Genomic DNA, 14,237 nt, shown 5'->3' with positions numbered 1-14,237 from the left:
TCTGGTGCCGATTGCCAAAATAGATAATTCATTTTCTAAAAACATTTGGAAGTACATCAATAATCAAACCAGATCATTCTTGCATAAATGGTGGCAAAGTTATAAAGTTCAACATTTTTGAAAGATGATTTTTGTAGAATATTAATCTTAAAGAAGGATTCTTTGTCTGCCAGCTATTTTTCTTTTAAATAAATATTAAGTTTTATATTCCTGAAAAGTATACTTTCTATGTGATAAATGCAAGGATAGTGTTATGTATGTATCTATTTTGTGCGGGAAATTCAAATGTTCAGTGAATTCTGATTGGTTCATGGTTGCCTCTGAAAAGTATATAAAGAGGACTGTTGCCTGTGTTTCTTTGCTGAAGTCTCACCCTGAATTAAAGAGCTGTTGTCACTAGCTTGCTTGTGCCTCTCGTTATTCCCGCGCTACAACAGATAATTTATGCCTCTTGCTAGCAATGTACCTAATTTTCACTTTGAAGAAGGGCAAGCTATACTATGGGAGTATGCATCAATGTAAAAAATACTTTCTCATATAAAAAATACAGAATTTAATTCAACTAGCATTCATGGATTATCAATCTGCATATGGACTCATACTGAATCATTTGTATTTCTCTTAACATAATGCTTTTACTATATTAGGTCTTGTCTGATTTGTTAACTATAGAAAAGTTCTATAAGATAGAACTTTTTAGATAAGATAGAAAGTCTTGTAATTGTTTATGATGACTTATGATTCTTGTTATATTGGCTAGTTTTATTAATGACATAATACTGATTTGAATTTAATAATGGTTTGGATCACTACAATGTTTGAAATTATAGATTGTTAATAATTTTTTTGTTTTCTGTTTGCTTTTCCTTTCTTTTTTGCTTTTTAAAAGGTTAGTTTTTGCTTTTAAATATTGAATCATAATCATCACCATCATCTAGATTCTAGACATTTCTGGTTTGTACTATGCTGCAGATGAGCCAGAATTTAATTGACTTGACTCTTGGGGACAAGCATGATGTGGTATGACAGAAACATGATATGCCTTAGAAGTAGTTTCAAAATCTTATGTGGAAATGATCCCAACCATCCTCCCTTCTCTTGCCATTCCCTTCCCTCTTGCCTTCCTTATTGAAAGACCAAGGGTTACTTACTTGACTATCTATCTCCAGTGGTATCTACCTATGTTATTATCTAACCCGTAAGCTAATATTGTCCCGTGGGATCTAAGATGAGGGCCTTTTCAGCCTTGGTACCTGCTCTTTGGGATATCAATCCCTGAAGATCAGACTTATCTCAGCTTTTTGCAAGGCATTAAAAAGGCGGTTTTGCCATCCAGACTAGGGTCCTGATAGTATCTTGAAAAGAGATCTTGAGAGAAACAAGAAGGTCCTGAACTGGGAGGCTCTTTGGACAATCACTCATGATTAGATTTCAGTACTGTAATTATCTATATCAGTACTGTAATTATCTATGAGGCTGCCTTTGCAGATCATCCGGAAGCTATAACTGGTCCAAATGCACTGGCACAGACAGTGATGGAGGCACCACGTTATGTGCATGTGGCCCTTCTGATCCACAAGGTCATTGTTTACCAGCTGACTTCCAGATGCAATTTAAGGTGCTGGATGTCATCTTTAAAACTGACTACCAGGGATACTATATATTTGCCCAGTCATCTTTGCTCATTCAGATTGGCCCAGGGTGTATACTGGCCCGTCAATTCAAGAATATCATCTTGTGGGATCCAGGAAGTGTTCCTACTCTTTTGCAATTCCTGTCCTCTGGAATGATTTCCCTCCAGAGATTCTTATGGCTGAATTTATCTTTAATGTGTTATTGAAAATACAAATGCTGGTTTGAATCTTTAGGACTATACATACTCTGAAACTGGATCTAATTTCTTGGCTGAAGGTACAAGATACTGATTTTGCTTATGGTAAGAAAACCAGGCCTTTCCACTAAGAAAGACAAGACTTCCTTCAATTCATGTTGGCACTTCAGTAGCTTGGTACCATTTAACTTTGTTCTTAGTGTATGAGAAAAAGTCTGTTTTTAATGCTGGCACTTTCTTTTATTTTGTGTTACATAATATCCCACAGAAACTTGGCAGAGAGACTAAAAATTTTAATTCTTTACTCTAACTTTCCTAACTTAGAAAACAAGCCCAAAACAGAACAAGTGATCTCTTTGGGAAAAAGCTGACACAGCAAGAAATGTTCAAGAAAACAAACAAAAAGAAAGTTGTCAGATAAAAAGTTGTCAGTTAAGTAATTTGCTTGTGTACACTGGTTGATTGCAAACACTGACAGCAAAAGGGTTAACATCAGCAAACCATTAAGGGCAATGAAGAATGCTGTTTTAGGTGACAAGACCTGGATAGACAGTAAATTGAGGCCAAGAAATCACCTCCTGTGCTCCAGATCCAGCAATCTTGGATTGCCACTTCAGTGCATAAACGAAATGCATGACTCTGGACCAGTTTGGCCATAGGATTTTTTTTCAGTAGCAGTTGTGATGCTACTTGTCAGCTGGCTTCTTAGAAGTATCATTCTGATGGGTGTTAAGAAAGATGCTTCATGAAGTGGCTGAAGTACCAATCTATATAGGCAGCTGCCACTGTGCATTGCTCTGAGGACCTCTTCATAATAATGCATTCAGGGAATCTGTCTGGGTGGACAGCTGACAGATGAGAAAGAAGTATGTTGCCAATGAAAGAGGCCTCAGAGATCCTCCCATTCCAGACAATGCATCCTTGTCAACATCCAGTATATGCAAAATAGGGTTTATTTAGAAACAGGTATTAAAATATATGTTCATTAAGCTTTTGCTGATACTGATGGTAAAAAAATATATGGCTAAGAGCTATGGCCTGCTCTGTGGCATGTCGTATATTTCTTTTATTCCCTTGAAAGTATATACCCCTTTACATTGCAGAAAACATGCTGTATTTGACATCAATGGCTTTCACTTCAGTTTCAACATTTGCACCTCTTAATACTTGTGAAAGCAAATGCCAGTATCGTTGCATGGGCATGGAAGACAGTGCACAATCCTCTTGTCCTCTGAAAATATGTGAGAGGCTCCCAAGCAGCTCTTAAATAGCCAGGCCAAACTATTGAGCAGATAAGAGAGCCTTTGTGTTTCTCAAAGGCCTTTTTCAGAGCCAGCAAAATAGGAGTGCATCAAATGTGAAGTTATTTTGGTCTTGTCTGAAAGCCACTCAAAGCCGACGGGGTAGCTACTTAGTTTGTGTTAAACCAAGCTACTTGATTGTGTTTGTGCTTCAGCCTTTCTAGAGTACTTCCTATGGATTAGCTAAGTAATTGATTTTTGTTTATTGAGAAGGGCTTTCAAAAAGGCATGATGAAGTTGGCACCACAGTGACAGATTTCATGTAGGGTAGTGAAACAGGATGATCATATTACGACGTAAACAAAAATGTATTTATTTTTAACCTTGTTGTTTCCCTGAAGCAGATGAAGAACCTCTCTTCTACCGAGAACTGTAAACTACTCTATATTTCAATTTGCAGAGTCTGAAAGAAGGTCATTGTGCATAGCTTTCAGAGTTAAAGTTCATGGTTAGAGTTAAAGCCTTATGCAGAGAAAGGTTTTCTAATTAGCCAAGAACTGGGCTTTAAATTCTAAGGGTGTGTTCTAAGCAGACACCTTCTCAACTATGGCTATTTTCCAGGCAATTCATCTAAAGTGATTTTTAAATATATATTTAAAACATACAAGTATAATTTAAAGGACATAAAGAAAATTGCCAAAGAATTCTGCTTTTGCGCCATGTTTAAAGGAAGACCAATGATGGAGAGCTACAGTCTGAGTTGTGTTGCTGCCAGAACAAAGGCCTCATCCTTCATCTCACAAAATCAAGGGGACTCACAACCAGTTAAATTATTTTAACAAACAAGCACATCTCTCACACAAGCACCTTTCATTATCCATGCTAGTAAAAAAGCTAATAACATAGTTAATATAGTTTCTTTTGCCTAATTTAAAAAAGGCCTGTCTTGGAAACAATTCAAGGAAAAGAGATTAGGGTTGTATGATATAGGGTGGGAAAAGGGTGGTGAAACTCAGATTTTAGCAATGCTAGCATTGCCTGTCTTCAGAACAATCAATTTATTGTATATTTTGATATATGAGAGCTATTTTAATGTACTATCCTAGTGCATTATTGGGAGCCAGTTTGGCTTAATGGTTAAGGCATTAGGCTAGAAACCAGGAGACAATAAATTCTAGTTCTGCCTTTAGGCACAAAGCCAGCTGGATGGCCATATTTATTTATAAAATTTATAGGCTGTCCATCTTAACTCAAGGTAGCCTTAGGAATTCCCTTAGCCCAAGAAGGAGGCAAATGCAAACCTCCTTCAAAAAACATTGCTCAGGAGTTAAAAATTGATTTGAAGGCACACACAAGAGAAACCAACAACCTAAAATGCAGGGCAACTTTGACAAATATACAAGCTAAGGAACACTGAGACTCAGCCAATTTCAACAATACTATAGAAATTATAGCAAGGAGTTCAGTCATCTCACTTCTGTTTATTTTACATCATAAGTAATAGTCTACATTTTCAATTAAACTAAGGATAGTTCTCTTATTTTTGTTTAGCCTTTTTACTCTTTTGGTGTGTTTACATGGATTATTAATTTAAATGCAAATTTTTAAGAGGCAATGGTGCAAATTGGTCATCGTTTGAAGATGGGAAAGCTTACAATTGTTAAAGTTAAAGAGAAGAGAATTGGAAAGCACAGGTTAGAAATGAATGGCTTCTCATATAATTCCTAGTCAGAATATTGAAAGACTGAGAGAAAGGAATTATTCCCAAGTAGATAGGGTATGCTTTATAGAGAGAGGTGACGTATTTGCTTCATAAGATTGGAAGAATTATTTAATATAGGACTTATTTGCCTCTAATTGAATAAAAATATGTGGCTCATATTTATTTATTTATTAAATTTATATACAGACCATCTCATTGTTTATATTAAAAAACAAAGACATCTGGTCTACCTTACAATGAAGCTTCAGTGAAGTCAATATGAATAGATCATGCCAACCTAGAACACTTTGTTGTTTAACGGAGTGTAAATTGATGCAATACCACCATTCCACACAACTAAAAGTACTCAAGCTAGAGGCAGACACTGTAAAAGCAACTATCCTCTTCCCTGTCAATTACAATCACTAAACTAATAATTTATCGCTTTGTGCCTGTTCATGATATCCAAAATCCACTGAGGCGGCTATCTTGTTTTCTTAATGGGAGAGTCAATTTTGTGCTTAGGAAAATAAAATTGACTAGAATCTATAGAGAAAAATCACAAAATGCTAGATGCTTATTTATTATTCAAATTTATATAATCATTTAGGTATGATTTTGGGCAGCTTGCAAACAAAACAAATAAAACAAAAAAAAAATAGGAAAACTGAATACAAGAAAAAAGTAATATAAAAGGATTAAAATAAATAAAACTCATAGCTGAGGTAATCACTTTTGTCAAACCATCAGTACAGCTGATGAAAAGTACAATATTGAATGTTGTGTTAAAGCAATGTGTGCAGCTATTTTCTTTGCAAATCAGGATGTGTGGGTTATACAGAGGAGTCTATTGAAGCTAAAATCTATAGTCTTTGAACCCTGCTTGCAGAAATACACATTCCAACAATCAAACCGAGTACCCAGTGAAAACAAAACACAGCGGAAACGGCAAAGAAATCTGAAATGAGTCAACCGTATAACAAAAGTAACACCCATTGGTGCCAATAAATATATTTATCTTTTTAAAATACCTATTTAGGGAGTTCTAACCTACTTTTGAAGTCTCTTGCTTCAAAAGATATTGATATTGTTTCAAAAACAGGTACATGCAATCTGAATGCTATGCACTCATTTTAATATTCAGCTAATGAAACCTCCCTCGCAGGTTTCAAGGACAGTAGGACAGGTCTGATGGAAAATTTTGTGCAAAATTGTATGACCCACAAAATGGCTTGAATGAATTGGTTACTTTTAGAGGCACACTTCCTCCTCTTTCTGATTATGTTATTGGTGCTAAATAATGAACAATTCATAAAAAAATACAATATTCAATGAGAAAAGAACATAAGAAAACTGTTCCTATGGCTGTTCATTGATCTTTTGAGGTTGTGTAGAAGGTAAAAAAAAAATCAGCAAAGAAGGCATATTAAATGAAAAAAAAATATATTGCACTTCAATCGGTATGTTATTTATCTCTCTGGAATCCAGGAAACTGAATTTTATTTCCACTTTAGGCATGAAAGGCAGCTGGGTAACTTTCGGCCAGTCACTTTCTCTGCCCAACCCACCTCAAGAGGATTTTGTAGTGCAGAAAATAAGAGGAGGAAGGAATGGTATGCTGGCCACCTTGAGTTATTTATAAAAATAATAAAGGAGGGATATAAATAAACATCTTCCATTTTGTGACTTTTGTGGCGTAACAGCTATGGATTAGTTTTAGGTGACAGTTAAAAGAGAAATGTCCTGATATAAGCAATTTCTAGCACCCATGTTTTCCCTTCCGTGTTAACACAAATGCGCACCGACTGTGCAATCCGATTTCGGGTCCCCTTAGAAATCACATCTAAGTGATCCACTGTGCTCGATTATAACAGCGGAATGCACTGGATTTGTTTTTGTTAAGAGATGCAGAGGGTAATTTTTAACTACAGACGAGGTCTGTTAGTAGGCCATAACCTTCTGCAGCGAGATCTGAATGAAAGGGGAAGGAAAAAAAAAAAGATCAGTCGACAGCAGGATCAACAAAAGCCGTTTGCATTTTTTTTTTTTTATCCTTTGAGTAAGATAAACGCGATCCTCCCGTCTTTCCCAACCTTGTTATGCGTCGTATTAAACAAGACATAAATCATTTCGGACGTGCGCGAGCGCCAGCCAGCAAGCGCGAGCTGCTACTGCAGCCCTGAACGTCTTACATACAGTACGAGACGTTCCATTCTCAAGCGGCGGCGGCCGCTGCTGTTGCTGCCGCCGCTGCTATTTTCCAGCCCCGCTCAACGAACAAACCCAACCAGCTCGCTCTCTCGCTTCCTCTCCCTCTTCCAAGTTCTATTTGTTTACAATCAGATGACATCACTTCTCCCCGTGCCCCTCCGTTCCAACAAGACGTCACAATGGTGCGATCGCCCGATTGGTTAGGACGGGATCTCGGCCCCTTTTCAAGCGCCATTGCCAGCCTGGCCGCGGTTATAAAAGGCGCTGCACCGAGAAGCCCTTCCTTCGTGTTTGGTAGGAGATGATCGAAGCGCTGGATCTGGTAGTTCCCGGCACTGCCGCCTGACTACGTCAGAGGGTGGCGGCTCAACAGAAGGACTGGGCGCCTCTCCTGAATTGAGTCTTCTGAAAAGATCGCCGCCTTCTCCACCACTAACCCCCTCGACTTGTTTTCCCCTCTCTTCTCTTTCTCTCTCTTTCTCTCTCGTCCCCACCGCTCGGTTCCTCTTCGGCGGCCCTGAGCGCGCCCCGAACACACTTGGTCAACCACCGGAGCTGGCTGCCTCTCGCCCCCTACGCCTCCATGCATCCCGCCCTTTATACCCGGGCCAACATGATACGTGAGATCGCCGCGGCTGTGAACTTCATCTCCAAGTTCCTGCGCACCAACGGGCTGATGAACGAGCGGCAGCTTCAAACGTTCAGTCAGAACCTGCAGGAGCTGCTGGCAGGTGAGGGGGGGGGGAGGTCTTCAGATTTTCCGTCTCCTTCCGGCTCGTATTGTTGGGGGGGGGGGAGACAAGCAACAACCGCACAGCTGCTGTTCTTGTCGAGTAGCTCCCCCCCTCCGCGCGATCCCTCCGGATCTTGTTGGTCAACGTCATTATTTCAGCCTTGTCCCGACTAGCTGCCCTCCATAGCTGTTGGGGCTAAAGGTCCCATGATGATAGCCAGCATTGGCACTGGGCAATTGGTGGAGAAAGGCTGCAGTGTTGGGAAGAAGGGAAGGTAAACGATGTGTAAACTGGTTGCGTGATTGGACGGTTAGTGGGAATATAATAAACAGCCTTCCAAAACAGCTTCAGGAAACGAAGGAGACCTTTTTGTGTTTTGTACAAGCCTAGGAAGCAGCTATTTTATCGCTTTAGCCCACTATGATCTAAAGATATTACAGTGGGTTACTGCCATGCTTCCCTTTGGTTTTGATTTTGCTCAGTGCTTCGTGTATGCAACGGGGGATTTTTCACTGGTATACAGACTCTGCGTGTTTGGAAAGTCCCTTTAGCTGCCTTCAGTTCCTCTTTCCTTTCTTGGTGTTTATACACAAAGATCACATTGCCTAAGCTAGCATACAGACCAACAGTCAATCATACTTTTAAAGTTCTGAATATAAAGTCTTTACAGCCCTCTCAATTTTTGTATTGGGTTTTGTATATAAAAAGGAGCGGAGTAAATTTGGGTGGCATTTTAAACTCATTTAAGTACATGACCTTTTCTCATTCTGCCCAGATACAAGTAACTGTTAAGCCTTATATCTCTCATGCATTCTCTGGAAGAGCTCTATTTACCATTTTGAACTGCTTGAGACTGGAGGAGTGCAGAACAGAGGTTCTTGAGATTCTGCCTAAAGGCTGGGGGTGGGGTATGTCTTTCCACATCTGTTTTCCTTTCCTCTTCCTCCATTAGCTTAGAGAAGAATATATTAAATGCACCTATCTGTGTGGTACAGTAGCAAATATTTTTCATACCTCATGGGAAGGCAGAGGGAATTATTTAATAAACACGGATTATTAATCTGTTAATTGAAAATAAAGATTACACTAGTTTCTTGTTTGACCTATAGCAGTATCTGAGTCTCCCCTTTTCACTGTGGGGTCTATATTAGTCCAGTACTACTTTCCGCAGGAAGCTTTATCACAAGCCAGGCAACTTGTTTTCTTTCTAACATGATTTAAGAATTTATAGTAATTCAGTGTGTGTGGAGTGCCTTTTCTGTACACTTAGTAACATTACTAATATTTAAGTACATGCTACATAGTAATGACGAAATACTATATTACTGAATATTTTTTTCTGTTCTGAATCTTAAAAGGTGTTGTTACCTGTAAAGAGCCTGGTAAATGAAGTATTAAGCAAAAATATTAAGATTTTGAGTGTTAGCAACAGAGAAAAGGTTTCTCAAAATATGTTCTTTATGTTCTGAAAATATTACTGAGTGTAATTATTTCAAAGATTGGTTTGGAAATACTAGTTTTGGGAATGTTTTTATTAGCACTGGAAGATTTAAGTTACATTTTTGACTGTACTACATGAAGTGTCTTCTACAAATGCTTTTTGGTAGGAGACTAGGGTCTGCTAATCCATGTACAAGTAAACGCATGGGAATTGTGTGTATGTGCAGTCTGAACAAAGCATTAACACTGTGAAGTCTGTTTTTAATATCTTAACCCACCTGATCTCAGGTGGCCTCCCCCCCCCCCAAAAAAAAGTAAACCACTTCTAAAGCTGTCTTGCAAGGGGAAAAACATCTAAATTGTTTTACATAATATATCATTCGTATGTTATTTTGAATCACTTTATTTAGCACTTCAGATTGATTGGTGCAGATCATAAAATTTCATACATGCACTTTCGTAATAGTTTGTATATAATGTAATGTGAGAAGGTGCCATAAATATCAGTGGTTCTAAACACATGTGGAAATAGATGTCTGACTTTGATAAGAAGCTCTTAAAGAGATTTCAGGGCATAGTCTTTTATTGGGATAGGCCTTTCTATATGCAAACATTAATTTATTCTTGAAATTAATTGACAGAAGCTTTATCTAGAAAAAAATGATTCAAGAGCTCACAGTATATTTTTGCTAAAGTTAGCATTATTTTTCCGGCTATCAACTAATAAGATAATATACTGTTCTGTTCCCCCCCTGTCCCCCCCCACTACCAGTTCTATTGTCTTATGCACTGGATAACAATTCCTATAAGCCTAGGCAGCTGTAAGGGTTATAAGAGCAGTAGTCCGAGTAATTGCTGCTAAGAAAGGTTGTCAATCCTAAACTAAACATACTTCATCTATTACTGAAGCATTAGAAAAGAATGATTCCTGTTTCTGAATTTGTGTGAAGAGCCAAGTGTGATGTTTATTACTCTTTTCTATTCTGTAGAACATTATAAACACCACTGGTTCCCTGAAAAGCCATGCAAAGGATCAGGCTATCGCTGCATCCGTATCAACCATAAGATGGATCCCCTGATTGGGAAAGCAGCACATCGGATTGGACTTAGCAGTCAGGAACTGTTCCGGCTTCTGCCAAGTGAACTTACTCTCTGGGTTGACCCGTATGAAGTATCCTATCGTATTGGAGAAGATGGCTCGATCTGTGTGCTGTATGAAGCCACACCAGCAGGAGCAAGCCAAAGTAGTACCAGCATGCAAATGGTAGACAGTCGAATAAGCTGTAAGGAAGAACTCCTCTTGGGCAGAACCAGCCCCTCAAAGAGCTATAATATGATGACTGTATCAGGTTAAGATAATAGCCTGTGGATGGATCATCATAGAATGGATGGATAAAATTGGTTTTTACTTTGGGTGGGCTCCTCTGGGGATGGATTACGGAATTTAAACCATGTCACAGCTGTGAAGACCTGGCACAACGTAGAATGGTAAACTTGATTTGATAATGGCAGTGCCATAGTTTCGACAGTACCTTTCAGTGATTTAATAGCCTGTGAGTATAGATGATTGCTTTATTTCCTAATGCCTGAAGTTGTCCCAGATAGGCTGCAGTTTTCTCCCAGATATTTTGCTTAATTTTTCTTCTTTTTTTTTTAAAAAAAAAATGCACACACACATTTTCAATCTAAGTCTAAAGCTATAAAATTGTTCTCTGCATTAAGTGTTGCAGAAGGAATTTGCACTATACATTTTTTAAAGTTACCATTTTTGGCAGCTCAGTAATAGGACTTTATAAACATGGTAATACTGGAAATTTTATTCAACCAGACTTTTACCTAGCACTTAACAATATGTATAAACTGTACATAAGTCACACTTAGTGGCCATGAACTGGGGAAAATGGTTAGGTTGCTGTTTTGTACTGGCCTTCAAGGTAGTAAGTGAGTAGGCTGTGCTATGCCAACAGGCTAAAGAGAGACCATTTAAAGACACTGTCTGAACTGTGGTGTATTTTACCAGCCAGCTATCTGTACATTTGCTAGCTTGTAGTTTTCTAAGACTGAGTAAACCTCTTATTTTTAGAAAGTGGAGGTCTGGTTTGTAATTTCCTTGTACTTAATTGGTAAAAGTCTTTTCCACAAACCACCATCTATTTTGTGAACTTTGTTAGTCATCTTTTTTTGGGTAAATTATGAACTGGTGTAAATTTGTACAGTTCATGTATATTGATTGTGGCAAAGTTGTACAGATTTCTATATTTTGGATGAGAAACTTTTCTTCTCTATATAATAAATCATTTCCTATCTTGGCATTTTAATTTAATCTCTTGTCGTGCTTGCATAGGATTAGTTAAAACTATTTTTAATCCCAGTTAATGTATTATAAAAGATAAGCATGGAGTGCAGATGCAGGGAAAAGGATGAAGGAGACCATTGGAGTGTGAATGTTTGAGAACGCACACTGAATGCCTCACTTTAATTTTTAATACTATTCAAAATTAATCATAATGTGGAGATAATGCACAAGTCTATTAATTCCTGAATACGTGGAAATCGTGCTGAAGTGACTTCCAACAAACAAGAATTATGACCAAATCCAGAGGATTAATGTTTATATGGTTGCCTGATGAACGAGGATAGCAAGTCAAGTTGGTTCACCTAATCCACCATTTAAAAACACAAGAAAAGTAATAAAAAACAAAAAATCTTATTTCTGACTTGACGGATACCTTGCTCAGTTGGTATTTACTAAAAACCAATGTTGCACAGTGCTTAGGAGCAAGTTAACCGCTCAACAGAAAAGTTTGATTTCTTTCCATTCTTCAAACACAAGATTCCCTTAGAGATCATAAGATGACATTCAGCAAAAGGTATGTATGCTTTTCCTTCCTGATCTAAAGAGTTGAACTTAGGCCCATGGAAGTTAATTGAGCTTCTGTTCAGTAAAACTGGATAGGAATGGCTTGAAAGCTTGAATTTATAACCGCAGCTTGTCAGTAGGTTCCGTTCTTCACTGCTGCCTTCAATCAAAGGTTTCCCAATATAACAAATTCCCACATACCACAATTGTGATCTGACTACTGAAGTGTTAGAAGGTATGGGGAGATTGACATTGCATACCTTGCCCATTCAAGACTGGTGGACAACCTCTTGATGAAATTGTAGCTTTATAACTTGCAAAATCCCTAAAGTTAACATTCCTATTAATTTTAAGGAAGGCCTATCTTAGGTTCTGTAAGCCAATCTTAGCCTGTTAACTTTCAGCTATGCTATTACTGCAATTCCCAGAATACCCACTCTGCATGGCCTTTATAATTGTAGCAAACTCATTCCTAACATACTGTATTTGGAAAGTACAAGCTTGAGGAACTCTGCAGTGTGTAATGAGATAAATTGACTTGCTAGCAATTTCCACTCCCTTCACCCTCAAGTGGGTGGAAATGTGTGAAGGGGCACCAACTTGCATGTCTCCGATGAGCAACATATTTGGGGGGAGGGCTTGCGTTTGTGAAATGAATTTCAACTGTATTCTATAGGTTAGAAATTAATCTTGCTTGTATGAGTCAAATGACAGCAAATTCCAATTTTGGAAAAAAACATATCATTTCAATTAACTTCCCCAACGTCTGTGGTTTAAACTTGAGTAGCAGTGTTATAGAAGCTAGGCCAAGGAGAATCGCTCATCTAAGCACTACATAAATGGATAAAAATGTTCAAAGTACATCAGAAACACAGTGCAAAAGTACTTCCTCCTTCCTGAAATATGTTCAGATTTGTGACATTTTACATTCAAGAGCTTTTGTATCCACAATCTCACATGAAGCTATATTTGAGTTGTGCTAAATAAAATACTTACACAATTTAGTTGCTTAGGGGTAGCACAATGTATGCATATATATTTATAGTGTATATACTGTATACACTATATATAGTGTAACACTGATTTTAAAAGCAAGCAAAATTGCTTGCAGTGCTTAGTCTTATAAAGACATTTTCTTGAAGTGTTATTGCATTAAGTATAGACCACTCTTAGGATGAACTGGTTTCTTTTAAATATGAAATGTATTATATCCCAAAATGTAGGACTTATACAACCAACCCTTTGATCGCTTCCTCCTTGGTGAATGCATACTTAAATTATCCAAACAATTACAACTCCACTCTCTTTTGTCTAACATCCTACCTACCCCACCTAATTCAAAAGCAGTCCCTCCCCCATCTATTGACTAGTTGCTAAGCAGGTTAAAAAAAAAAACCTACATTTTTACTTTGGAACAAGCCAGTGCTAGTTCTAACCTTAAGGCTTGTTTCAAAGTGATTGTACTGTTGCGGTCATATATCAGCAGAACACACAGTCCCTTTAGACAAAAAAAGCAATATTAGAGGGTGTTTTCAGAGTGGTTTCCTGTGACTCTAAAATGTTGCCTTTCTTTTTCATACTTGAAAGATCTGCAGATGTAGCTTGGTCGATCAAGTTCTCTCCTATTTGTTTTCTTTCTATACAAACTGCGGAACCTATAACTCTTGCCCTCATGATGTCATTCAAGACATATATAAACAAAGTACAATAATGTTTTGTTAGCTTGTCTGTTTCTGCCAAGTGGCTTCTACATTTGCTGCAGGAGGCTGATAAGAGAGACCTTAATTTGAGTTAATTTCCCTTTTGCTAGAAACCAGGCCTTAGACATCTTACAACCAGCAGGAATGAGGCATTTTTTTTTTTAAAAAAAACACGCTTATCACTTTGGGAGTTATATAGTGAAGGACCATATAGCACCAGATTGTTAATACCCAGAAGATGGGAGCTAGGGTGAGAAATGTCACTATTGTTAACTTATCTTTGGACTGAACATTGGCAGAGTGTGAATTCAAGTGTTACAAGTTGCAAAATTGCCATCTTACATTAACAGCAAAAGACCTGAGAGAAATTTTTAAAAAGTTGCCAAAGGCCACCCTTACAAATTCACAACTAAGGCAGACTAAGAAATGAAATCCGTTCCACCCAGCTTCAGCTACTGTCTTATAGCCCCAAGTTGTAACTAGGCTAACACCTTCTATAATATGGAGGATGGTTATTC

The 14,237-nt window shown here is 37.9% G+C and overlaps 1 protein-coding gene across 1 annotated transcript; it reads left to right on the top strand.

Annotated features, from left to right (window-relative positions):
- Positions 1–7,285: 7,285 nt before the first annotated feature.
- BTG1 (BTG anti-proliferation factor 1) lies at positions 7,286–11,477 on the top strand. The gene is made up of 2 exons (XM_070947164.1): positions 7,286–7,716; positions 10,149–11,477. Exons 1-2 carry the CDS (start codon positions 7,569–7,571, stop codon positions 10,511–10,513), a joined length of 513 nt encoding a protein of 170 aa, XP_070803265.1. The 5' UTR covers positions 7,286–7,568; the 3' UTR covers positions 10,514–11,477.
- Positions 11,478–14,237: the final 2,760 nt, after the last annotated feature.

Source organism: Pituophis catenifer, unplaced genomic scaffold, assembly GCF_029215685.1.
Source record: "Pituophis catenifer annectens isolate HBS135680 unplaced genomic scaffold, rPitCat1.0.hap2 SCAF_7, whole genome shotgun sequence".
NCBI classification, from domain to species: domain Eukaryota; kingdom Metazoa; phylum Chordata; class Lepidosauria; order Squamata; family Colubridae; genus Pituophis; species Pituophis catenifer.
The sequence above is the reverse complement of the archived record's forward strand: the minus strand, read 5'-3'. Positions and strand labels throughout refer to the sequence as shown.

Bases quoted from the DNA above. Each gene is read 5' to 3' on its own strand.
- BTG1 (XM_070947164.1), top strand. From the start codon at position 7,569: ATGCATCCCGCCCTTTATACCCGGGCCAACATGATACGTGAGATCGCC. The intron at 7,717-10,148 runs GTGAGGGGGGGG...TCTATTCTGTAG, and splicing joins CCTGCAGGAGCTGCTGGCAG to AACATTATAAACACCACTGG.